A 27,795-nucleotide genomic window follows, 5' to 3' on the forward strand; every position below is an offset into this window, starting at 1 on the left:
GTTTTGTAACACCAAAAACAGGAAGTGTCACAAGCAAAACAAATAAGGCAAAACCCCACCACTGTTGAAATAGACTACTGCTCACTGACTCACGCACTGTAACTATCTACAGGAACTGCTGTGATACAACTTTCTACATCCACATGTGGATGTGGTATGGATGTCGCTGAGCCTGTTTGCTTGTTCTCTATGTTCATCTCGTCAACACTTTGGGGTAAAGTGGGAAAAATGTCAATGATTCTCACAGCAGAGGTGAGAAAACCACAAATGCAGCATTTGAATGTGCAGTTGAAAGCATTGTTCTGGTTGAGATGATTAATGAGCATGTCAACGTGAGCTTTTTTGGCAAAACAATCTTGAGCGTTTGTGTGTGTATCTGCACTCCTGTAGCACAATGTGCTTTATGAACATACCAACATTGCATAACTGACAGAGCTAAATGCCATGCCAACCTAAGGGTGCCCTAAACAGAACTGTGGATAGGCATCATGGCACAGTGAGAGGCTCTCTTTATAAAACTCACCACCACTTTACTACAGCAAGGGCAGAGGTTTTACCCTCAGTGAAAGGGATGGAGGAGTAACCACTGAATACTTTTGGCAAAGGAGCTCTCTGATCAGTACGAGCATATAATGAATGATGAGCTGAATGTGCTACATTATTCTACTGTTGCACTTAAAGTTGCTATTTTAGTGTATCTAAGTAAGCACATGCTTTAAAGACTTTGCTTAAACGATTTGGTCTGTCTAGTAAATGCATACAGATGGAAAAAAACTGAATCAGTACTTACTCTTCTTGCTAGAAAACACCAAGCTGATCAAAGAGCTCACTGGGCAAGAATCCAGTCCATTTCTTTACAGCGATGATACATGGGCAAGGTTTAAAACAAGCAGTTGTACAGTGGGTATATTGGTATGAAAAAAATACTGGGTACTCTTCTGTAGAGAACCCCTATTTGAAGCATGTTTCACAGTCAATGGCAGTGATACATAGAGGATACTGCACATTTTAGGAAGTGGGACTGTGACTGAAATTGTACAGGTTTAAATGCCAGTAATAAAGGCTGACACAAGTTCAGCAGAATAGAATAGCAGAATAGTAAGTATTTTTTTCCTCAACAACTACTGCCAAGGTGCCCTTGAACAAGGCATTTCATCACCAGCTGTTCAGGTGGAGGGGCAGACTGTATAACTGTGTGTTACTGTATGGATGTGGGCTCCATGGTACTATATGTGTGAGTGCATGCCTGCTACAAAAGTCCATTAAATAGCATATTGGTAGAATTCTGGGGGTGTTGTTACACTGTAGTTGATGCTTAAAATACACATGAAGCCTAAAATCATTGCCCAAGTATCAGAAACACTGTCAAAGACTACAAGTTAGTGAAAGTGTGAGAGTGAAGAACTACAGCCACCAACACCAGTGATCGCCCATGCACACCATTTTTGCGTGCATAATACACCTGCAGGCCTGGGTCAGATAGTACTGATGGATATATTTAATGATTTATTTGAGAAAACCTTATGGCTGATGGGTGAGGTTGTCTTATTCGACTCTGCCATTAGCAAAACAAAGGAAACAAGGGTGTTGAAAGCTGAAGTATATGCTCTCTTTGACAAGGCGGCAGTTTGTCTACATGTCTACAAGCATTTGTAAATTTAAAGATGGAGGGTGTTTTGGACTAGAACAGAACACTGCATTTTCACAATTATTTGGTGTCACCTTGATTTGAATCCAAATATTCTCACAAGCCCAAATGAACTTAATAAAGGGAGGACGTTATCCTGGTTCTGCACAACATATCAAACATTATATCTGCAGCTACTATCTGACCCAAGTTATATGCAGGCATGATGCAGCATTGCATGCTATAACTACTGCTACCACTTCCAGTGCAAAAACCACCACATAGGCATGCAGCTGCTTAGAGTGAAGGCCTGTACAGCCACTACTACTGCAACTACAGCCTACACATGTGCATGCAACTGGCGCACGTCAGTCATGGCCAGTTTTAAGCGCCAACCTGAAAAAAAAGATGCGCTCTTGATGAGGCGCAGAGGGCCCTGTTCAGAGAAGGCCCGGCGAGGGCTGCAGAGCTGAGAAAATCCTGCGCAGCACAAACAAAAACATGGAAAAGAAGAAAGGAAGGAAGAGGGGGGAAAGGACAAAAAACATGAACCACGGTTAGTGAATGACTAAGGAGGAAAACTGGCAGCCTCCTTTCATCTGGCCATCTAAAATAACTGAGTTATAGGAGATTTTAGTCTAGAGTGAAATAACCCCCGTCATCTGGTAGGTCAGTCAGCCAGTAAGACAGACAAACAGGAAGGCTGATATCACTCACAGAAAACACAGCTAAACAAATAAATGATGATGGGCTATACATCTCTGATGTGCACAGGCAGGTTTTTTTTTGTGTTTTCTGTGAGGATGACAGAGAAAATGCACAAAAAGGATAGAAACTGTCAACAGGTCTTTATATCTGTCTTTCTAATGGAAACATTTCAGACTTGAAAAACCAGACTTGTATGTCAAAAACAGATACCAGAGTTTCACAACCTGTAACAAGCAGAACCATCATGAGCTTCAGGGAGGGACCACGTGAGTAACAGCAGATATATACTGCTATGAGTGTTTGATAGGACAAAAGCAGATTCTGCAAATTTGCTGAGAAAACTTGTGATTGCAAGGCCGGTTTCAAAGTTTTTCAACTGCTCATGAGGGTAATGTAGGGTAGCAGTAAGGGAGAGCTGTTGGCAGTCTTTCCAGTCTGGTTTGTATTCAAACAGGAATGTTAAAGGGTAGGAAAGAGAAAAACAAAATCTGCTGCTTCCTCACGGTTCTAGAACAGCACTTTAACTGTGAAATAGACTAAACAAAAGGCAAAATTGCACTCGGCAATTGCCTGCACTTAGGCTGTAAATACTGACAATATCCCATTTAGTCAAATATTCCCCCATTACTTTCTTATTCTGAAGTGGAGAGATAAATATTGATCTTACTGATTTCCATTAGATTATATGAAAATATCTTTGCCATAATCAAATGTACATCAGACTTAATGCGCAGTCAGATATGTTCAACAAATTCAAGACTAAAGTAACTACAGCGAGCTTGACCAAAAGGAATACAAACATTTCATCCACTTTCTACTTACAAGTGAATTAAAAGGAAACAGGAGGTTTGTCATTAGTGGCTAAACAAGGTTTTGGTGTGGCACTGGGTTGCCATGGTTACCTATGTTCCCTAAGAGACTGCTGGGCCCGGTGTTTTGATCAGGCTTTAGGGTGTTGCTGTCCTGTCCAATGAACTCCAGACTGTCCTGTAACCTGCACGAGATGAAAAAGAAAGCCAGGAATAAAAGTTAGTTTATGTGGATGATTTTATACCATGTATCCACAAAATGACAGTTTTTTACTTTACTGTCAAAATGGTCTTCAGTTAAAACTTACAGTATGCATAAGACTGTAGAGGAGAAAGCGTTCAACTAAATACAGAAGACATTAACATCCCTGGTTGATATAAACACAGGGAACATAGACCATAACTAAGACAGATGGAGAGATGGAGGGAGAGAGATGAGATGAGAGTGTATCTGCATGTGCTGATATATGGAACAAGTTGCCATAGGAATCAGAGCGAGAAGAGTGTGTGTTGGTGTGTGGGTGTGTGGGTGTGTGTGTGTGTGTGTGTGTGTGTGTGCATGCTTACGTGTTGAGGCTGCCGTACACACTCCCCCCAGTCCTGGCTGTGAAGACCTTACTCAGCATCAGCTGAGGTGGTGATCTGATATGATGATAGCACAGGGACAAAGATCATCAGCATGTGTGATCAGCTCATGTGCTTATGCATGTCTGGTGTCTTTCACATCTAATGTCATTTGTCTCTTCTGCTGCTGCATCAGTTCACAACTTCTCCTTTCCTATCTGGTTTCTCTTGTCTCTCCTTCTTTCCTCACTTTGATTGTTCAGTAATACAAATATTTTTTTTTAAAATCCCACAATTCAGTACTAAAAGCCATGCAAAATGTCAAAGCAAATCCAAAAAACTCCACAATAGATGTTACATCTCCATACTAAATGGCAAAAAAGTCACGCTCTGTGGATGTGTTTTCATCTTACGTCATTATCAGCTATGAGAAGGAAAGCTAGCCATCACTGTTCTTCTTACCTGATCTGGTGGATTTTTAGCGTGGAGCCTTTATAGCTCATGGCCACAGAGCCAAACATCATTTCCCCCAGCATTACCACATCGGACGAACACCTCGAACCCTGGGGAAGAGAGGAGAGGAGTATCACAAATTTTTAAGAATTTTACTTGAAGAGCAATAAACTCCTGACTAACAAGATTACTTTTACTGGATCTGGAATTGTGCGCACATGTCATTTGCATGTATAGAAAGTATACGAATGTTATGTATGTATACCTACTTACAGAACTGTGTGGGTATACATACAGCTGCAGAGAAATTTTGCACGCATGTCTGTGTGTTACCTGGAAGCGGAGACCCTGCTCCTTGGTTTCCCTGGTTTCAGAGGTGCAAGAGGAGGAGCTGTCCAGGGAACTGCTGCTGCCACCTGTGGGACGGAGTTGGCAGCATTTCCCAAACATCTTCACCTGGCCCTCCGTACTCTGCGGGGTAAAAATCCGAAAATGCAACTTTATAGGCCAAAGACTCATTTCACTCTGCAGGTGGCTCAATCAGTACACTCAGCAGCAATGGCTAAACTTTTCAAGTTGATTTTTGGTTGGTACTAACCTCTAACCCTTGTAAGTAACTTGGAACTTAACAACAAAGCTGCAACAAGTAAGAAAACAAATGAGCTGCAGCCTTTAGCTATTCTGTGACGGTGATATCACAAAGACAGATGCAGACATTTTGGGAACAGCCCTTACACATTGGAAGAGATAAAAACAGTCCAGAAGATTTTACTGCAGAGGAATGTCAGTTATGGTGTCTACTATAAACATAATGCGAGAAACACAGATAAAAAGTCAAATTTTCAGTCTCATTTCACTTTGATACCTTGACATTTTAATCAGTCCCATAATAAAAAGTCAAAGGTTCACATATGAAGTAAACTTCTAAATAGAAAACCATAAACTGAATTGCACTGTTCCAAGTTAAAAACCATCCAGAGACATTTGTGTAAACAACTAACTAAAATGTGAGCTCAATCAGCCTGTGTCATGTGCCTTCTTAACTTGGCAGCCTATTGAAGAGGAATGCATTTGGGAGGGTGGGAAGGGGAGGGGGAGGGCGTGAGTGTGTGTGTGCTATTCAGCTACACTCTGGTAATGTCTCACTTGAAACCACTGTTGCTGATACTGTTAAGAGAAAGGAACAGACAGAGACAGAGAGGGGAAATTAGAGGGCGACAAAGAAAAACAGAATGAGACAAGGAGGGAAGGAAAACAGGAAGCAAGGAAGAAAGATCATTGTTGCTTTGTTTTGTCCCTCTAAAGTACATCTGCAGACACTGTAGACGTGTATGCAACATTATCTGCTCTCTCTCATTAATATTATGACTGATTTCATAATACACTCACACACACATGCTAATAAAGCCACAATGATTAGGAACAGACGTGCATTTGAGTGTGTACATGGGTGTGTGTGTGTGTGTCCGCTGCAGTGCAGTGTGAAGTGTGTACACAGAGGCCAGCAGCATGTGACTGCCAGTCATATGACTCTTTCGGGAACTCGTGAGCGAGCAGCACTGCAATCATTCCCTCCCTCCCTCCCTGTCCCTTCCTCTCTCTCTCTCTCTCTCTCTCTCTCTCTCTCTCTCTCTCTCTCGATCTTCATCCTTCTCTAATTCCTGCAGCTTTCTTTCTCTCCTTTAGCACATCTACTTCTTTCTTTGAGCAGATTTGACTCCTTCTCTAACCCTCTTTACCTACATTTTATTCTTGCCTTGAATCTTCACCCTCCCTTTCTTCTTTCCTTTATTCTCAACTCTCAACCATCCCATCTCTGCACGATCTTTGCTTCTCTATTCCTCATTCTCTTCCCCCTCTGTGCTTTGCTTGTTCCTGCTGTTGATCTCTCTAAAATAAATTTCTTTGAGTTGACAAAAAAAGCAAACAAAAAACAGCCATCATGTGATAGAAGTCACACAGTAGCTGGCAAAGCCCTAACAATGCAGAATGGACCAAAAATATTGACAATACTCCAGGCAACACATACTGCATTCACTCCTGTTACTGCATTTTTTAAAGATCTCACTTTAAACAAATGTAACTGTATAAGAAACACAACCACACACTGCATAACTCTTCTCATTGCAGTTCTATATCTGGCACCAGTCCTATCCAAAAGTAGTGCTTAAGTAAATCCACGTGTATGAGTTGAGAAAGTTGAGCAAACAGACCATCCATTTCCAATGTCAGGGTCATATACAGTAGAGCAGCAGGAGGTGGGCATGTGTATGTGTGTTATTGAGTGATGGCAAGGTTGATGACAAGATAATGAAATGGATTGGACAGACAGACGGCAGTAGAAAAAGGCCAAAGAGGAAGTAAAATGTTATGTGAAGCAGACAGATGAGAAAGAAAGACAGACAGGAGAGATGGGGAAATGTTGAGGAAGAAGCTTCAGAGACATTAAAAGACACAAAGAAGAGAGGTGGAGTAGAAAAAATAGAAACAAAAAACAAAGAAAGGTTGAACATGCAAAGATTTGGACAGTAATCAAGAGTAAGACTGGAGAGGGGTAGAGAGATTAACAAGAGAAAGAGAGGATTGGATACTTGAGATAAAAGAGTTAGGTGTAGACTGAAAGCTGGGCAAGTAAAGACAAAGAGTGGTAGAGAGTGATTTCTAAAAGATTACAGAGATAATGTAGGAGAGATTAAGATAACCAAGTTAATGTATAGAAGCAGATGACAGTAATCAGGACATTATAGAGAGACAGATTTAGGAGAGACAGGAAGACATAAGGGTTAGAGAGAGGCAGACAGCAGAGGAGAGCAGATTAAGAGAAGGTTGATACAGAATCAGGAAAATCCGGAGAGGGTGAGACCAGACCAGAGACAGACGAAGACAGATGAGAGAGAGAAAGAGAAAGACAGACAGCGAGTGACACGGCTGTCATGTGAGGATGAAAGAATGCTGCTTACACATGGGCTGTCAGCTGAGGCTATTATTATTGGAGATAAGAGCACCAGAACAAACCGGTCAGGGTCAGACAGGAACACACAGCAGAGCTATGAAAATATTAGGCATGTTATTCCAAATTAAAAAAAAAAAAAAAAAGTGTGGTGACCGTGTGCCACCTGTGTGTTGGAAATATCAGCTGGCGGGGATTGTATGGGAGAGGCCATACACACAAGATTGGTAGTCAAAACACATAATTCACATGATGGCTATTGTTGTTCACACCCTGGTTAGACTGCAATGCTGTAGTAAAACTGTTTTTATCATCACGTCACACTGGCTGGAATGGGTGTGTTGACAATTTACCAGTGCTGCCGAGGAGATTGTTTCGTCTCATGCACTCAATGACACATACAAATTGACTACCTCTTTATCAGAACTAGAATAGTATCTACATTGAGGACTGCCTTGCCTTGGAAAATTGATCACAAGTTTTTAAGCATCCAGTGAGTCAAAAGGAAACTATCCCTATTGTTTTAGAAACTGCACAGACAGAATTCTTTAAACCAAAATATTTAAAAGCACTCATACTGCTGGTGGGTAACCCAGTTTTCATTTGCTTAAAAAAGTTGAATAAAATGTCTAATTCAAAATGTCTTTTCCAGCATTTGTGCCCCTCTGCAATTCTGAAAAGTATAATTCATAATTTAAAAAAAAAAGAATAATAATTGTATAAATGTCTAATTCAGTAAAAAAAATAAAATCACACCAACAAACAGGACGGCCCGACAGGAATCATTCCCTGCCCATGTTTAATCCCTCAGTCAGGTGCCGTTCACTATGGGGCAGTAAGGTGTCCTGCAGGTTAAGTGGGATAAGGTGCAACTTGTGTCCTCTGTACATTATGACTCACATGACTTCTGTTGAATGTCACGCCTCTGTGCTTGTGTCCGTCTCCCTGCTCTTATCTTTGCTCATCTATCTATGACTGTCTATGAGCTTTGGAGGTCAAAGTTTATGCAGATTACAGACTAACATATTTAAGACTTTAAAACTTTTCAAATGAAACTCATTTTCACATCTTATTTCCTATTAAGGAAACTTTTTAAAGTTGCTGACTTTTAAATAGCACCTGCAGCTCCTCCACTGCATCAGCTGATCCTTGGAATAACAGCAAAACTTGGAACAGTGTCTTTTATTTTCATTACGACCTACAAAAACAAGGATCGGCTTCCAAATAACAGCACGTATACACACACACACACACACACACACAAAACAGACATGTGACTCACGGTGATGGGGGTTTCCTCTGTGCCCCTCTTTTTGGCATTGGAGTCGAAGAGGACATTTCTGCCGCGCCTCTCGCAGTCTTGGTACACTATCAGCCTGATCTGACTGGGCTCCAGCTGGGGAAGCGGCCAGCTAAATGGAAGGGATAGTAGACAGAGGAGAGAGGGATCAAAAGAGGGAGAGAGTGAGGGATGGATAGGAGGAAGGAAGGTGGCAGAGAAAGTGATGCAAATAGTATTGATAAACTGATACAGCAGCAAGCTGTAAGAAAAGAAACATCTCGCATACTCTTTACACATCTTCCACACATTTCTCAGAGTTTTTCTTCCAGGGAATTTGCACATTAGAGACAATGAGGTCATGCTTCAATAACAAAACACTTCCCAAAACAATCTGGTACAGCGTGGTTCTGAATGTAACAGAGCAACAATACAACTCTGTCCATTCGCGCACACTTTTCATTTATCAACTGATAACTGCCCATGATGCCAGGGGTCACCATGCCAAGGGTCCAACCTTTGCCTGCCATCCAGCTTCCATTACACGAATAGGACAGCTACCTGACCCTGAGAGATAGGGTAAGCAGCTCATACACCTGGAGGGAACTCCTTCGTGTCAAAAAGAGCTAGTTGAAGTGGTTCAGGCAACTGATCATGATGCCCTCTGAGGCAACTTGGCTAATCACAATAAAAAAAAACCTGTTGATTAAAACTACTTGTGATTTGGGACATTTCTAAAACTCTGATATTTTGTAGAGTAACTCATTTTGTTTTATTTATATGATGCATATTTGAGCCACAGGCAGTTTTATAACTAGCCAGTGTCTGCCAGATACCCATATGAGCAGAAAACTGACAATAAGCAGAAGGAAAAAAGTATAGATGATGTACTTGCAAGCTTGTATATCAACTCTTTTCAAGCTGTCATCCCTCCTGTGCAGTGCAGAGCCAATAGACCATGCCATAGCTGCCATTCATCCATCTCGTACCTCAACCAGTGGGGAGCCGCGACGATATGCCATGACAACCTAACACCCGCCTACCACCACAGATTTGTAGTGTACCCAGATAACATGCAGCCACTTCAGACATTCACCCAGTTGCTTTTATCTGTGATAGCCAAGAAATTTAATCAAAGACGTTTTCTTTACTAATTCAGGGAATATTTGCCTGTGCTTTACAGGTATTGTTCCTTGGCCCTGCCTGCTTTACATTCTTACAGTGACAGTCACCCAGTATAACCAGTCTGCAGCTCCACTGGATAAGTTGAGTCATCATTAATACTTTCCTCAAGTCAATGACCTTTCAGCTACTGCTGTGATTGTAGCATTAGCAGCAACTATATCATCCACTGCCCCCACTGAGGCTGCTCTCATGATCTTTTTGACTTACAGATGAACACCGACATACAGACGTTGAATTGTTTATTGAAGTTTAAATATCTGTCAAAAAATATTTGTGTCCCTTAGATTTACTGATTTCTAGAACAGTACATTATTTATTAACTACTGACAGGTATGACCATTTCTTTTCATTCCTGGTAAGATTTTAAACTGTTACAGACTTTCATAGCGGTACATTTACCCTGGCAGGAAACACCGGACAACAGTTAAGTAACAGTAAAGCCATTTTCACTGGCAGCCTCAGATCCATGCCTGTTGCTGGGTAACCTGTGGTTTCATACAGCTCATCTCATTAATAACGTTCATCAAGAAATGGGTGAGTGAAGTGGTTGCAAATCTACATCTGCATCCATCCACTGGGTATTAGTAGGCCCGTCACTGGACTCTGGCAGTGCCCTCTGCTTTTGGGGAAACTCTGTCCCCTGGCTGATTTAGTAGGGGCTATAAAGTTGACAGGGGATTGGACGGACAGATAGACAGTCGAGGATTTCTGTCTGATCTACCGGATAGATGGGTTGAGCAGATGGATACATTGCTGTACCTATATATAGCCTTTTATTGGGGAGCAGGGAGAGTCCCTAAACACAAGCATTTATAGTAAATAAGTTGGGTGGGAAGGAGTGGAAAAGGAACAGTTAAGTCCACAATCCCGCATTTAAAAGCAGCATGTCAATTGTTGGTCAGTGAGACTTGACAGGGCAGGGAATACCTGTGTGTCAGTATGTGGTGTGTGCGTGAGAGAGAAAGTCTATGTGTACATTCCCATGAATGTGAGCTACTATTTACAAAACACAGGTGTCAAAGTATGACCAGCATTCTTGAGTGCAAAATGCTTCAGTCTTGCAAGGGAGCAGAGGGGGAGAGTCTCATACACTGCAGCCTTAGTGTTAAGTTGACAAACCAAAGTCATTTGTCAGATGGGGCCTCAAGAGGCAGAAATACAGGAGTATCTTTATGGGGCTCACATGGGTTGTACAGTGAGCTGCCTGACCATTTCTGCATGGAAACATCTCCAGCATTAACTACTGTAGCTTACTTTCTTTCTACTTACCAGAAGCGCTGCCTACAAGTATGGACCAAAACCACCATCTGAATTTAAATCAGACTTTTAGACTTTGTGGGCATTCAATGGGAGGAGCCACATTTCACTGCATGCATGCTGCTACACAGTTGTTCCCCCAGTTTTGTGTGTCTGCATGTGTGTGAACTGCTAAAACGTACGCTACCTACTTTGTGTTTTGTTAAAGCAATTTTCAGTCAAAAAGTACAGATAAATGTCTATTTTTAAAATTGTATGTTTAGATAAATCAACCTTTAGCAAATATAAGTTTAAAATGTTTGGCAGGTTACTTTACAGTAGAGGCCATAACATTAAAACATGAAGGAAGGAGGAAGGATTCCTGTGAATGGTGAAAATACTATCAACAGCTGGCTTTTGGCATCAAAAAACAGAAAAGAAGAAGAGGTGTAAGTGTTGCCCTGAGGCCAAGCAAACACTAAAACTGCAGGATAACACCACTCTCATCATCTTAGCAGACAGACACCTCTGTCCCTCTCAAGTATATTCAGACCGGCTCCATCTGTTCAGGAGGCTCCGATAGGTCCTTGTGGAGCTAGACCAACGATTACTGACCTCTTAGGTATGTAACAAGTTCTCACAAACCAACCAAAAGACACTGCACCATTTGTTTGACACTGAGGTTTATGATTCAGAACACTGGTGAGTCTTGTCATGCTGGTTCCTCCTGCATAGTTCAAAGGTCATTTGTATTCTAGCCACAGGTTGTTTAGAGGAGTCATTAGTCTGAGAAACTTCCAGCAGTCTCTTGCCCTAGTTGTGATTTTAAAACAGTCTGTGACATTTAATTTTGTCCCTACTTGGGGTTTTACATGTCATTGTGGGGCTGTAAATAATGATTATTTTCAACATCAATAAATCAGCTCATTACTCTTTCAATGAATCAGATTATTTGTTCAGTCAGAAAGCAGAGAAAAACAGCCATCACAAGATTTTGCAATCTTGCACCAACAAATGTGTGGCATTCTTGCTTTAAAAATGACTAAAATTATAATAGTTTCCAATTCATTCATTTTAATTAACTAATCCATTAATCAACTAATCATTGCACTTATATTTCACTGGGACTACAGTTATGTGAACACAAGCTGATGGTCAGGCTGCTGGCAGTCATTTAATGATGCATCACTGACAAGACTGTGACTGTCTTACTGCTTTGGTGATTAATCTAATCACTCAACATATAATCATCCAACCTGGGTTTTCAACTCTTGTCTGGACATGGATTAAGCTTGAATCAGATATTACTCTGCTGGTGAACTCTGCTCTATTCTTGTTCTTCTGCTCTTCTATTAAGACTACGCTTTAACGGAAGTTAGGGTTAAATTTACAGAAAATAAGAATATCTTCAGATTTTGACTCCTGTCCGAGAAAAGACCCAACCTCTTACCCAGTTTGAGTGTTAAATGGATGACGTAATGCCTGCCTGGCCTACATAATTAAGGCAAACTACATTGTATGGGGATGGGTCAGTATTCAGCTCACAGGCTTGTGTGTAAGATTACACATCAGGTGGTCGTTTTACTCGGTGACATGCCTCCTTGCAATAGGACTACTGCCTTTCATGTGTGGTTTATTTATGAATCTGACTTTGCTGTTGCTTTTAATGTGTTCAGATTTCATCGTATCATTGTATGATTGGGTTGACACTACTAGAAATAAAGGTCCTTGGAGTAATAATCTCTGATGTGCCCCTTTTACAACTATTATTAGTTGTTTTAGCACAGTACTGTTTTAACCCTTCCTAAGTTCGACAGGTTTAAAGCCAGTATTTGATGTTCTAATACAAATTGTAAAGAACAAAATTCAGCTCACATTCTAGCCAGACATGGGTGAAACAATTTCAAAAATAAAATAATGTGTTGTTTACCGATCGGCCCAGAAGGGATCTGTATAATTTGACACCAAGCTCACTGCTCCCTTTGTTTTAAACATAACAGAGAGAAAAGAAAGAGCGAGAGATGCAAGGGAGAAGGAATAAGCACAGGACAGAAAGAAAGAAAGATAGCAAAAAGACAAAGCCCTTTTATAAGCAACAGCAAACTCAAGAGTGAAAAATATTTCCAAAAGAAAGGGTATGGAAAAGAAAAAGAACCAAAACCAAAAAAAGAGACTAGGTTCACAGCAACACCAGCAGTGAAATAACAGAAATAAAAAGCTGAGTGCAACATAAGAAAATAAGTATGACAAATGAGAAAATGCAGCTAATGTTAAAGGACGATGGAGAGCAAACCAGAATCAAGCAGAGGTAATGAGAGAAAAGGTCACAGAAAACAGAACCGCAAACACAAAAACATCTGACAAAGACAGAAAAGCATCTGAAAGAAAGACAAGGCAGAATGGGAGCGAAGGAGGAAGTATCCCATCAGTGAGCTTGTGACAGTCACAGCGCTGACAGAGGAGAGAGGGGAGTCATTCATAAAAGCAGCACATGACTTCATGACTGTTACATACTTGTACTGCTTTGACCTCAATTGTCTGAACTAAAAAGGACTCAAAAAATCCTCACACACGCACATACAGGTATTTAATTCCTTGAACAACTTGTTGATCACTAAAGGAAAACCCTAGCAACAGATTTATTTTGATTATAGTTTAAAATGTGAAGTAGACAACAAGCACAGCCACAACTCCTTTAAAATGATCATCTTCCTTAACAAATGTTATCAGATCAGAGATCACAGACAAGTAAAACAACAAATCTGTTTGAACTAAAACTCCACCCAAACACGTACTGTTTTTTTTCTCTCTTATCTAAAAACAAAAGGCATGTTTCACCACAAACCCATTAATCCACATTATGTAACATGACCACAAATGACAGAATCAATCCTGGTCATCACCTCAACGACTGACGCTAAAAACTACTGCCTTGCTACTTCAAACTGGCAGTGCTATCCAGCTGGAAATAGCCGCAGGTTGCCAACACTTTGGCACAAGACAAAACTAAAAGGAAACAACAACACTAACACTGTTCTCTAACGTCCTTTAACTAACACTACCATGCCCACTCGGATGCACATAAGCCTGGTATATTGCCGACTCCTACCTGGGCATCATTGCGAGTCTGCCAGTCTTTCCCCAGCCCTCTCCCTCTCTCTCTATTCCTCTCTTCTCTCCTCTCTCAGCCAAAGCAGGGTCTAAGAATAGCGGTGAACTAAATTCACACAACAACATGAGACTGTCAGGTGATCGCAGGAGCACTGTGTGTGCTGGACAGTACAGAGGCAGCAGCAACAGCAGCGAGCCTGGACTGCTGACTGCCAGAAAGCACTGTGATAAGAGGGCGACAGTGGGGGATTTGTTTGTGTTGTTTCTTAATCCCGCTCTTTTTGTTCCTCTCTCCCTTGTGGTCCCTCTTCCCCTTCTTTCTATCTTTCTTTCTTTCAAATTTTAAACACATAGGCCTGAATGTACAATTCATCCTCTTGACAAAGAAGTCTTAGAAGAAAGAGCAGGAAAAGAAATAGCTTAGAAATCAGACTCTTTTAAGTTAACACTTCCCAGATCTTTCTTTTTAAGTCTTCCTTTGCAGATAAATGGAGAGAGGTTACTTTTGTGACAAGGAACAGCTTACTGAAGTCTATAGCAGAAAGGAAAGTGAACTGTAAATTAGTGGGAAGAACTGAAACTTAATGGATATGCCACAAAATGGGCATAACGCTGCCATTTTTTCTTCTCATCATGTAATCTGTGTTTTCATGTAAGATTGTGAACTCTAGTCACTGTGGCTAAATTTAAAATGTTATGCTGCATCATTTAAATGGTACCTAGAGGGCCTGGAAATAAGTTATACTATCTTCAAAATTTTAAATAATGAGCAAAACAGAAATGGAGTATTTCACATCTTAACTATTTTTCAAACATTATGCAGTGATACTAAGATTTGCAGACTGGCTTGGAACTGATTAATTTTTTGATACCACTGCTTAAACATTCCCATCTTGAGCCATTCCCTGGAAATGAGGAGACATATATAAATTTGCTCTTCATAGATATCTAAACATGCCAATTATATAAATCTCATCAGACCAAGCTTAATGAATTACCTCAACAACATCCCTGGGACTAGAGTCAACTGTAGGAATATTTTAAGATATAAATATTTCGGTATCTAATTCTATCAAGAAGTTGACAACTGTAGCTCATATAAATCCTACTCTAAGTGCAGTTACATTTTACATATCTGGACTTGAGTGGCTTCTCCAGAAAACGCATGTCTGCTACTAACACCCACAACACCTTAACAACAAAACAAAAGAAAATTTAGCTTTTGGGGAATGGTAAGAGTACACCCAAAAACAGTGTGCTGGGATAATCAACTGCTTACTAATGGGAGCTACATACCTTGAAAAAAATAAAATAAAATTTCACAGAAGAAATTAGAAAAACAATTTAATCTGAAAGTGATACGAAAAACTCCAACACTGGGGCAAAGCAATATAGCTCCTCCTGGCTGAGGTGTAAACTGATAAAGGTCACAACAAAGCAATCAAGCTTCCTTGACTGCAGTGAGTCTGACACCAGCCTACTTACTGACCTCAGAGAGACCTCGCCCTCTCTCTCCACTGCTACTAAAATGTCTGTGCATGTGTGCGCGCATGTGTGTGCGTTAGTGTTTGCTAGAGACAGAGAGACAGTTACATAAATATTCCCCCTCTGTCCATGTTGTGTGACGTTCTTCCGGGCTGTGTGTGTGACAGAGGATTCTGTTAGGTCCAGCAGCTTGTCCTCCAGCTATGACACAGTCTTTTTAAAGACATTTCTGTGACATTTGTGCTGCAGACAAGAGGCGATGTTCCACACTGTCATAAACAAAGTTTGGCCTATATAAGTTACTACATTACTACACTAAGAAACCGGTCATCAAGGATTTCTTACTGACATGCTTTTCTAGGTTATCTGCATTATGACATTTAACTTTTAAGAGCTTTGCACCAGTTTAGGGTAGTTAGGACTTAAGTGCCTCTTTTACTGCTGCTTTGTCTAATCAAATTTAATTTACAGTGAAAATGCTAATGTAGTGGAGAAAGACAGCAGAAAGATAGTAAGATCAGGAGTAAATACTAAAACCTGACACTGTGAGAAACCTGTAATCTAACAAACCACAACAAGAACAATCTAGATGAAGTGATGAGTTTTCCATAAGGGCAGCCTGCTCTGTAGGTGATGATGACTGTCGACGTGACCTGTCCTGAGTGAACACAGCACAGCACTGCCAAACCGATATCTCAACACTAAAACTGATTGCGTACCAATTGTGTATTTAGCCACGTGTCTCGCACCAGTCCCTGCATCCTGACAAAGTGCTTGCTGTATTTGTTTAATACACATGTACAAGCTGTGTTGCTAATTACATGCTGCAGCTCTTTCTCTGCTGTGATGCTACTTTCCCATGTTGTAGAGAACTACTACTACTAGATATGCATCACTAGAGTGATACAAAAATGCAGTAATCACATCTGGATCTAGATATCTTTAGCCTTATATGGGTGCCTTCTGCATGTACACTCTCGGAAATGTACAGATATCTTAATACTTCTCCAGATCTGCCTGCTTGTCATATTTGAAACCTTCCATTTAGAGACCAGTGCATCTGTGTAATGCTATATGGACTGAAAATGAACACCTTATAGAGGGACCACTGCTTTGCCACTGGAGAGGCCGAGTCCCACTTTCTACAGGGTGAAACACAATACAGTGCATAACTCGTCACATCGACACAAGTGCTGCACTTCCCTGAACAAACAATTGTTTAGCTATGACTAAGTTCTACTCTCTCAAGGAGCTGGCCCACATGGTCTGAAAGCACCTGACTACCTGCATACCTGCTGGTTTCTCTGCTGGCCATGTTGCATTAAGAACTTCTGCATTCCAGCAGTCACATGATGCTGAGTGGAAGAAGATGCGGCATTGCGCAGTGGTTACTGTGCTTACAGCTACAATACATTCAAACACCGACTGGTTGACTCATATACCCAGTGGCTGAAATCAGAGGGAATCCATTTGTACAGTTTCAGAGTAAAAAATGAGTCAAAGGCACACAGGCTGTAGACAACAGGCAAAAACAAATGTTATTAAATATCACAGAGATAAATAAATAAGAACCAAGAGTGTATATTCTCTAAAAAAATAAAGTTTTGCTATTGAGAACTCTCTGTTTGTTTTTACACTCTGTGTGTGTGTGTGTGTGTGTGTGTGTGTGTGTGTGTGTGTGTGTGTGTGTGTGTATCATCTAATGACTATGTGTACACTATGGATTATTCCTGTGCTGTGTCACAACTTCTGAATCAGCCACACATGACAAAGAGGGAGTGATGAGAGTAATGAGTACATGACTGTGTCTCACAAAGAATCACATGAACGAGTTACGAAGCTTAACAGTAGTGGTGGAAGCTATGGAGAAATCAGGGCGTATGGTCAATTTAGCTTTCGAGGTAGAAAGCAGATTTGCCGCCATAACGTATGAGACTACTGCGACTAAGTATTACAGTATTCCTCTCTGCCCCATTTAGTTATCAACCGGATAGGAAGTGTCATATGATATACATGATTAATTGCTCAGCCTTAAAGCAAAATGATTACACTGTCAGTCACATCCTGCCTCTCTTTGAAACCACCCCCCACCTCCATCCCTGTCATTTCTCTCTCTTTCTCCCTCTCTCATTTAGAGACTGAAAGTAGGCTAATTAGGTGTTGTGACAGTTTTAACTTTTTGGTTTGAGGATCCCAGCGGACGAACTAATCACAATGCTGGTTATCTGTGGACATGCCTGCTGATAAGATTTTGTGATTTTCTCAACAGAGTTGTAAGGAACACCATGCTTTGACAACATGTGTTTTTTAGAATAGGTGACCCAAGTAAAAACAAATAAATGGAGTAAGACATTAACACTGAGGCAAAAGTTAAAACAAAAATTAGGAATAATCCCCTTTGGTGAGGTAAATGTAGACAACATTCTACAATGCAGCCATTTCAATAAAATAAGAAAACTAGTACCTTGAGGCTCATCTTGGGAAAAGGCATTGTCAAATTACAACCTTACATGTTTCTTTTAAATTTCAGTGCCCCTAATATGCCAAATATTGAGGGTTTAACATCACTCCAGAGGCCAGGACAACCCAGAAACATCGCTTCATGAATCAACAGATTAAAATTGTTTTTTGGACACTCAATAAACGGCTCAACTTCATCATTAAAATAATCAATAAATCAGTATGAAAAAAAGAGAGAAACCACCTTTTGCACTTGCTTCTTTCTAATATGCCTCAGTCTAAAGTAAACTGTTTATGTAAAAAGGTACATCATGCCTATTTGTTCTTAAGAACAGTGCGATTCCAGAGTAAGCGGTATATCCAACTGTAGACAAACAGTGGACACAGTAGGAAGGAGAACACAAGCCTCCATTGGATGTTAAATAAATTGGGTGTATTTAACTGAATACAATTTTTAAAGTCTTTAAATGCTTACATCTCTAGAAGAGTAGTAACACGGACTGATGTCCATAGTATGTTTTGCACTGCATCTTCTGCACTGTTTGCGAGGCCCTACTGTCCTTGTATCATGTATCGGCATTAGCTGTGAAACTGGAAACTCATCACTAACAAACACTTAGTGATTATTGCGATTTTGGGAGATGTGGACAGCTGCAAAAAGGTGTTGGAAAATGCAGACTTGACATTTCATTTGTTTTGCCAATTCTACAATTTCATAGTTTGCCATATTTTCATATGGTAGTTTACTATAATCTACAGACACCTAACAACCAACCAATTATTGACAACAAACAATTAGACCACCTAAAAGAGCTCACTATACTGCAGTGTTTGTAATGTGGGCAGCGCTTGAATAGATGCCCTCACAAAGTTCGGGACACACAGGTCTAACTAGATGTTAAGCTGACATACTAGCACTCACCAGAATGCTGCTGTGAGTGTGTGATGTGTGTGTAGCTTTTACGTAAAACTATATCTTTACCATGACCCTGCAATTCTGAGAAGCCTGAGTGTGGTCACTTAAAATAGCCCTGATAGGAACCTGATGACAGCCGCTGTCTTTACAGAACCCTGGCAGATCTGCAGCATTCACACACGCACACTTTTACACAGGAACAAGCAGCTTTGCAATGCAAAGCTATAATATATCCATGAATACATGATGCTAAAATGCTTTAAATATGCACAAGTAACAAGAGTCAAAGCGTGAGGCAAGCAGACACACACACCTCTCCCTACTTATCAGACTCGCAGGGTTTATTCCAGCGACTGAGAACGCAGCCATGTGATCGCCCCACAGACATGACAGCCTGAGATTGATGAAAGCCTCACATGACACACTGAGTTATGAAAGTACGCAGTGGAGGAAGAACGCCAAGCCAATCAGGAACCTGAGACACTACTTCTCCTGTAAACTACCAAGGAAAAAAGCGTATAAATAAATATATCTGATGGTTTAAAATGCAATATGAAATGTCATACATTTTCACAGGTGGAGGTGGACTCTGGGAGGAGGCTATATTACATTTTAAATTTCACACATGGTTTCAGTTTTATTCCAGTCAATGTGCACCAAGAAAAACAATCAGGTAAATGCTAATAGCTGGCATTGTTTCACAATAAGCAAGACCGTAATCTTGTTCAAACAATTTATACATTTTACAGCAAAGTCAAATGTTTTTCTAATAACATTAGGGGTGAAATTAATATTCAGTACAAGTTAATCGACATCACCTGATTTGTATAAAACTTCTGAAAAATTGTTTGCTTTAAGACATCACTTTTCCCCTTGTTAAACATATCTGATTTGGGTTTTGAGGTCTTATAAAATTGTGTGTATAAACAACAAAGCTGTCCACACCCATCCTATCCTCTCTCTCACTTACACACACTCCCTTGTTTTTGTATCTCAAACACAGCTATATTGAGCTCCATGACCCAGGTCAAGAAGGAAGTTTCCTCAGCAGGCAGCAGTGGCAAGGGGTAGCCAGAAAAAGCAGCCTGGGTGTGGGTGGGGAGGACAAAGCTATTGGCTGATGATCAGTCCTCTGACTGGCTACAGGATGAGCCAGGAGCTCACAGTGTAATGTACAGTATGCTGTCCCTGGTCAGGTGCTGCAGCCAGGGAAACAGGAGAGACTTTTTAGGCTTTCCTGACAGGGTCAGCCAACCTGCTGCCCTATGTGGTATTCTGGATGGCACAGAGCTGTTCTGTAACAGAGCTTTGGGAAATGCATTATGCATTTTTTTTTTTCTTTTTTTTCCAACTTTCACCTGCAAGGCTTTTGCTTAGTAAGTGCTGACAGTTTAATACAGTACTAGATAAAACTCTACTCTTACTGGATATTTTGGGTTGCTACTTACACTGATATTTGTGTGCATAAAAAACAATAATTAATCATTTCTTATGCTTTGTATACATCAGTACGTTAATCTTTTGCAATACTCAGTCAATTTAATATAATCTGAATTTTCAGCTCAGGGGCTGAAAAGTATTAAAAATATAATTATTTATTTTGATCACCCCCAATACAAACAAGCTCTAGTCTATCAGTAGAAAGTGATCATTAGTTTATAATAATGGCTCCCTAAATATATTAGACATACTAAACTATATACTGGTCTAGTTCGAATATGAAATCTAACCTGAGCTTTTTGAAGAGGTCAGATGTAGTTAACCCAAAAGTCATGCTAAAAGTAAAGAGCAACATATTTTCATTACTAAGTATTTGTTGAAGAATGGTGTTTGGGTGATAATAAAAGCTTAAGGGAGTACTGATTCCAGTGTGTGGGTATTTTTCTATTATTTTCATGAAGGACAGCATTATTCTGGGACAAGCTGCAAGAGGTGTTCAAGTGAGTGTCTTAGTTTAAAGGGACTCCAACAATGTACCAAGCCAGCTCGATCCATAATATCTGCTCTCTTACATAAGCAATCCTGAGAACAAACAAATACAAGAGCGGTAGGTCAGCTGCAGTTTTTAAAACACTGATTTTTAGCTGAGGCTCAGCATATTGTGAACATCCTCATCTTCGCAGTCCACCTCTGTTAGTTGTCTCCAGTCATGCCTTATCCTCTCCTCTGTCCATCCTCTAAGTTTGTCTGCTCAACTCCATACTACCTCTGCCCTATGTTTATATTATTTTCTCCTCTGCCATCATCCAAGGCCTTATTAAAATTCTATAATCCCCATCCAATTATTTTCCTCTGTCTGGACCCACTCAGCCTCTCTCATCTTTTGCGCCATCTATCAGATGCTCTCTTCTTCTCTTTTAAAAGAGCCACTCTTATTCACCATTTTCTCCCATTCTCAATCCTGACTAACCCAAAGTATGTGTGCTAGCCTAATCCTGCTACCAGCCAAGTGTCCTCTGCATCAGTCTCTACTTCTCCTTGTCTTTGTCTCCTCACAGTTCAGCACTCCCCAGGGCATTCATGCCTGATGAATGAGAAGCTTATGCCAGAGGTATGAAGAACACAGCTGACCACCAAGTTAACAGAAACGCCTGCTGCCTGCCTGTTTGCTCTCGGACTGAAGCCAGCCAGCCACACACACACACTCACAGCATATATCACTGGGCGCAGGGCACCTTTATGGCCATGGAACGTGCTCTGGCACAGACAGGGGCCAAAGTGCAAGTAACACTGCAAGGAGGTGAGCTTTCAGCTCCACTGATATATATATAAATATGTACCATGGCTGGCAGGCCTAGAGCAACATTTTCCAATGCAAGTGTATTTAAAACTAAAAAGAGACCCTTGGTGGCAGACCTGACCCCAACCCAAAATGTGTATACTAGGAACATACACAGGGAAACTGCAAATCAACTCAGGGAGTATAGAGTATCCTACTAGCCAGCTCAATGATGCATTGCTCACTCAGGTTGAATTTAACCCTTGGGTATTTCAACAACAGTCACTTATACTGCTTCTAGTGCCACTGTGTGCCATGCTTTGACTGCATGGATTTAGTTCCTAAGATAGATCATCTTTATTTAATTGAGTCCATTTTAAAACAGGCAGCACCCCCTGCTATGGATGCACAAATATCATGCCAATCATGTCATTATTTGGCAAAGGCTCCTTTACATTATATCACTGCTATTGGAATGATTATACATTTTTTTGCCTGATGCAACACAGTATCACACATTTTGTACAAACAGACCTAAGAGGATAAAAATCAAAGAGCACAGTCGTTTGAAACTGTGTTGCAGTGATCAAACACTGCAATGTTAAATAATATTATCAGGACAGACTACCTTGCATTTGTTTCAAGCATTCCTGGTGTAAACTGGCTATATGGTTGTATGTGTCTGGTCCGCCCCGATATAGTGTCCAGTATTAAATCGGGACATAATATCTTTCGTTTTTGTGCTAGGCATTACTGGTGTAAACTGGACATATGGTGGCATTTCTACAAAACGAGAAGCATCCGTATCGGACGCTTTGAACACAAGCATTTTTTTCTTTCTTCCCTTTCTTCTTTTCTTTTACTTTCTTTTTTTACATTGTGCATCCCAGCCCAGTCTGTCTGCGGAGCCTGAAGCACGGTTTGCCCTGGATCTTGTCTGTCATCAGTGGCCGACTGAAGTGATCACATGTGCGCCAACATAGAGCACACAGTGTCCTCCCGCTCTGCCGTCTGACGGCATTGGCAGAGTACAGTACCGTCGGCATGACTGAGAGAAGCCACTTGTACTTTGCTCTAAGTTATCGGGGCTATAGCTCACGATAAGCGACAAAAGAGCGTGGCTGTACTGTCACGGCCACCTCGTTTTTTTTCTTGCCACCATGCAGGCTTGGCTGATGTTACCGAAGAAACACAAAGGGGGGGGACGACACGGGGGAGACAAAGGAGAAAGCAGGACACTGCTTCTCCAACTTCTAAACCATAACATCAATTAGCTTCAGGAGGGGAAGAAGCGTTTATTATGAACTTGCTAGCTGTTTATTATGAACGGCACATGAGCGGGAATACTTGTGTAAGCGAGCAAAAAGTGCTAGGTAATGAGGTAAGCCGAGTCCCACACCAAGAGACAGCGTGTTGCAGCAGCCCCACTAACGTCTGGTAGCTAGCATTAGCATGTTAGCTAACCACCTCAGCAATAGGCACAACACGTCTCCCACGTCTGTCTGCACTTTGCTACGTTCATGTCAAATTTAAAAAAAACTATACACCGTCGATTAGTTGACGTGTCTCCGAGTTCAAAATATTCACCACGCCAAAACTCGTGCGCTGCGGGACACCATGTCGAAAGTAATAAATAAACGTTAGCGCACTCACGTACAACGTTACACACAAACCACAAAGATACACACATACACTCACACTACATAGCTACCTGAAAGCTGGGTCCTCTTTGCTACATCTCGGGGGCGGCGACGAAAACGCATTTCTCTTGTTGAAAAGTTTCTGGAAGAGAGTCGGAGGCATTTTGTACCAAAATAAATTCGGTACAGAAGGTCTCTTTTCTTTTCAAATCCAGGAGCAAATCTTGTTCCTTGTAACTGTCTCCATGGATGTCACAGTCATATGACAGGCATTAGTCACAGGAGCTGCTTGGTAACCCACTACATTTTTCTGATTGGCTGATCGGACGCTGCTGTTACTACAAAATACCTGATTGGCTGGTATTTTTGGCCCGGTACCACGTGGTCATTGGATTCGCTGTGTTGATGTTTTGTCGGGAATCGTGACAGCACGGAATTTATTCACAGAAAAAAAAATCACACAAGTGATATTGCTTGGCTGCTTGCAGGATATTGTCATAGATCCCCGCAACACCTACATGAGAAGAGAGTTAAATGCAAAAACTATTATTTTGTTGCAATAAACACAGAGGGGTATTCAACAGGACTTATTTATTTATATGTATTATACATCCCTTCAGTTTATATATTTTTAGTGAGGCTTAGAAATATGTAATTTTTCCAGAGAGAAACGACTTACAAACAGAAAATTACACACAGATACCTATAACAAATTTACATTTCAACTTTACATGTGGCTTACTCAAAAGAGTTAGACAAAGCTCCTATGGCATGGACACATACTGCCAAAAGCGTCAATAACAGTGCAGATAAAGATCACAAACAACACATACATATATAAGTCTGAAAGACAGTCACTGGCAGGACAAGGAAAGAGGATAACCATCCTTCTCTTTTTAACAGAATACAGGTCTGACATCTAGTGGTCACATTGCGCAACACACTTTTGATCAGGTATACTCAAAATAAATGCACAAGGAAATAGCGAGGCCTGTGTATGTGTTCCTTTGAATTATAATTTCAAAATAACACATTTGAATGCTAATTTAATCATCTTAGTTCAGCTGTTTTTAAGTACTCACAGATTACTCTTACAGGACATTTCACATACAGACCTCATTAATCTGCATTATGGGAGAAAGGCCACATGTTTACATAAGATATTTTGGCTTCACAACCTCACAGAACAGAAGCTTCCACGTGCTGAGCAGCTGTGAGAGGAAATAAAGGCATGCTTCTCAGTTTGACACACCTTTCTCTCATCCTCTGAAAGAACACATCCCTTTCATTATCACAGAGGAAGTCAAAGAACTTGGCTTTCTCCGGGCTGCTTTTTACAGGCCTTTTTAGCATCACCCTTACACATGGTGTGTCATCTTCAGAATTTATCTCACCCGCTCTGGATGTCACTGCAACAGATGTCATCTGCTCGGCCGAGCTGGATGTCTGGACTGACTCACTGGCATCACGAATGGTTAATTTGGTGGCTGGGCTGTGTTTTGCTTCAAAAGTCTCAGCAGCAATGGGGGTTTTGAAAGATACCTTCTTCTTGCACAAAATAGGTCTTTTGTTGGTGAGCTGAGGGAGTAAAATTATATTTGACCATGGCCACAATTCCTCTTATTTTTTAATCCAAAAATAAAATACATAGACATCATGTTTTAGATTACATGTAAAAGATAGCCAGGTGACTTTCTTACTTTTGCTGGGGTTTTAAACTTGAATGCTTGTGCCTGATTGTCTACAGTTTGAGGATCTAAAGACAGAAAATTACTGATTATGGTTCATTGTACAGAATTTATGTTTTATGCAATAAACTCTCCTAAAAATAAGCCTACAGTAATGTATGGTTTGAACTAAGATTATTTGGTTTATTATTAGAGTACACAGCTTGATGAGCTCATGAAATGAGACTCTTTACCTGATTTAAATGAGTCGGTCTGTATTTTAGTCTCAGCTTCAGGTCCTCCGTGGTTGCTTCGAAGAGAAAAGACAGTCACTGAACCAGTTTTGGTAACGGAAATCAGTGTCCTACACTACACCTGTCTAGTATCAGCACTCATATCATAAGATTATGGACAACCCTTCTATCATATCTTGCATATTAAGTGACTTTGCCAAAAGAAAGACAAACTCACCTGATCTCACAGGTCCTCTCAGCAAGAATTGTGGAGGCACCTGCAAACAGAGGTTTGATTCTCTTCAGACAACTGCTGGCTGTTTAGGATACATACCATACATACATATTAGATCCTAATCAGTTTGTCGGTTGTTAGAATTAGAACAGTTTGTCTCTAAAAAATGTCAATGTTTTTTTCATGGGTATTTTTGAATGGGAGTTTAACAACTGTGAAAGGCTCAAGCATCATGAAACTCACTCAAAATATACTGTAACACTGCAAGCTTTTTGATTGTTAAAAGATTATTTTACTATATGCATATCTCAGAATGCACTTTAGGTCACAACTGACCAACTACAACACATGATTTAATATTTGAATTACTGGCATTATCATACTTTTAGTTATTCCTCAAATAAAAACTTTGAAGTTATTTGAATTTCAAATCATTATTGGAAGGGGGTCTCAATATCCTATGACATTAAATGCACTACACAAATTTCTTGATAAACAACAAGTAATGTGTGTGATTTTCTCACACTTACCAATGATAGTAGAAAGGTTCGGCGAATGGTGCATGTGGATGGTCTCAGCGTGACTCGCATCCAGCAAAGTGGAGTTTTTTATGTGAAGATGGAGACCCAGCAGCTCCTCCTTTACGGAGGAAGTCAATGTTTCTGCTGTGAAGAGAAAAGAAGACACAGCATGACAAGAACTGAGTAACCTTGTAATTTGGTTGTGCATGTATAAAAGTGCATGTGCACGTTCACACTGTCACACATGGACGCACGCACACACACCATAGTTCTCTTTTCTGAAGATCTCCGGGGAAGGCAGGCTGGAAGATGAAGAGGCAGAGTAACAGTCTTCCTCATCGTCATGATTAAAGTCAAAAGTTGTGTTTGTCTCCATGCTAGAAAATGTGATGCCTTCTGGCGTCACTGCCAACTTTAGCCTTTTTTCTTTAACTAGCACTTCACCACTTTTAAAAGCCTCTGGGTCAGGGGACATCTGAACGGTTGGGTGCCATGTTGGTGACGTTCGGAAGCCATATTGTTTAACAGTTGGAGCAGCAGGTGAGACGGCTTTGAGTCTGGAGTTTCCAGTACATGCAGGGTTGTTCAAGTGTAACACAGATTTGTGGTGGACAGGTTTAAAGCTAGTCTGTCCATGTAAGGGATAAGCCTGGAAAAGGAGGAGACAGTAAAGAAAAAAATAAAAGCTTGAGACACCTTGCCAAACAACTTGAAATTAACATTCTAGCATCCAAGGAAGGATCTGTGTAAAACAGCTATCCACATAATCCACATAAAAGCTAAAACATAACGACTGGATTTGGCTACATTACTGCTCTATGGCCTGTCTATGGTCATTTTGTCATTGTTTCATCTGTTTGAAAGTTACATGTTGTCAAATTTCTTTTCTTTCTTTTTTCCTCTGTGTTGAGAAATTAACACACAGAAGGGTAAAGGTAAGGTGGTATTATTTTGTCATAGGAGAGCCATAAGTCTGAAACCAACAATGTCAATCTGTCAGTCAAATAAATAATCAATCAACAAATCATTTCAGCTCAAAAGTACTAGTTGGATTCTAAGTTCCTGGGGAAATAATGAAATATAGTATAGCGGGGGTTGATAGGGGCCCAATAACAAATTCTTATGCCCCAGGGCCTCTCATGCTGCTACTGGGCCATGGCCCTTCTTGCCATATCCAGCATTTCCATAGAGGGAGAAACGATTATGCCAGCACTGTGATTCTGAAGAGAATACTCTGAAGATAACAGTTTGTTACAGCAATCTCCTAACTAGCACACTCACCCACGCTGGACTGGTTGGTTTGACAGTACCGACAGTCATCTCCACCTCAGGTTCCTCTGGTAATGCCTCATACTGTTTGCTGGGCAGAGGTTTTCTGTGCTCTGGAAGTTTAGAAGCAGGGTGGCAGAGAATAGCTAGATTCAGCTAATGCCTTTTTGACCCGTTCTTTATCTTAAATGATTATTTGAGATCAATTCCTCCTAAAGCACTGACTTCATTGAAGTAGGTTTAGTCTGAAGAGTTTGAATTGAGAAACAGAAGTGCATGCTGACCAACAGGAGGTCATTTTACGATATGGTATGTGCACTTTAAAGAAGTATGTTCCCGTATTCCAATGGACGCTAAAACTAGCGTGTTTCTTACTGCAACGTCTGCTCCGCATTGCTTTCACAGGTGTATCTCGTTTGTTGTTTAATCCACCGTCATGACTCACTCGCCACTTGTTTCGGCCCATTATCGCATAAAATTGATTTCCAGACCAAACTAAATCTATGTGGTGCAAAAACGTGCCATGTAAAAATCGCTATCGTAAAATAATCGGTAAACTGACTACATGCCAACCCTCGTCTCCGGTCTCTGTTTGGCTCCTAGCAACCGAGCACACCTGCAGATTCCGTCTGTCAATCACCTGCTGATGACGATTTAAATTTGTATGGGAAGCCATACATTTAATGCACAAGTTATCTGTTTTTTTTATTTTGAACGTTTTTGACGTA

At 40.7% G+C, this 27,795-nt stretch overlaps 3 protein-coding genes across 7 annotated transcripts in view; 1 reads left to right on the forward strand and 2 right to left on the reverse strand.

Moving 5' to 3' along the window:
• fnip1 (folliculin interacting protein 1) overlaps positions 1-23,418 on the reverse strand; it is a 41,304-nt gene extending 17,886 nt beyond the window's left edge. Inside the window, exons 1-7 of one of the 3 annotated variants that reach the window (XM_018691834.2) lie at positions 23,214-23,418; positions 8,394-8,523; positions 4,495-4,632; positions 4,171-4,271; positions 3,712-3,786; positions 3,238-3,329; positions 2,024-2,107 (exon numbers count right to left, since the gene is read on the reverse strand). In XM_018691834.2, coding sequence (XP_018547350.1) covers positions 2,024-2,107; positions 3,238-3,329; positions 3,712-3,786; positions 4,171-4,271; positions 4,495-4,632; positions 8,394-8,523; positions 23,214-23,305 — 712 coding nt within the window. In that variant the 5' untranslated portion in view covers positions 23,306-23,418. Of the gene's footprint in view, positions 1-2,023; positions 2,108-3,237; positions 3,330-3,711; positions 3,787-4,170; positions 4,272-4,494; positions 4,633-8,393; positions 8,524-13,920; positions 14,250-23,213 lie in introns of those variants that run through there. The other 2 variants (XM_018691833.2, XM_018691836.2) reach the window with 2 other exon arrangements.
• Positions 1-27,795, forward strand: part of irf1b (interferon regulatory factor 1b) — a 323,207-nt gene that overhangs the window by 244,959 nt on the left and 50,453 nt on the right. The window lies entirely within an intron of this gene.
• LOC108893157 (uncharacterized) lies at positions 23,719-27,753 on the reverse strand. Of its 3 annotated transcripts, none has more exons than XM_018691011.2 (8): positions 27,443-27,753; positions 27,080-27,180; positions 26,063-26,447; positions 25,808-25,942; positions 25,281-25,359; positions 25,064-25,119; positions 24,843-24,898; positions 23,719-24,720 (listed from the first exon to the last, which is right to left on the reverse strand). In XM_018691011.2, exons 1-8 carry the CDS (start codon positions 27,531-27,533, stop codon positions 24,322-24,324), a joined length of 1,302 nt encoding a protein of 433 aa, XP_018546527.1. In that variant the 5' UTR covers positions 27,534-27,753; the 3' UTR covers positions 23,719-24,321. The 3 variants fall into 3 exon arrangements, with proteins under 3 accessions (XP_018546527.1, XP_018546529.1, XP_018546530.1); XM_018691013.2 differs by having other exon boundaries at positions 25,281-25,320; positions 27,443-27,729; XM_018691014.2 differs by lacking the exon at positions 24,843-24,898 and having other exon boundaries at positions 24,564-24,720; positions 27,443-27,728.

Source organism: Lates calcarifer, linkage group LG20, assembly GCF_001640805.2.
Source record: "Lates calcarifer isolate ASB-BC8 linkage group LG20, TLL_Latcal_v3, whole genome shotgun sequence".
NCBI classification, from domain to species: Eukaryota; Metazoa; Chordata; class Actinopteri; family Centropomidae; genus Lates; species Lates calcarifer.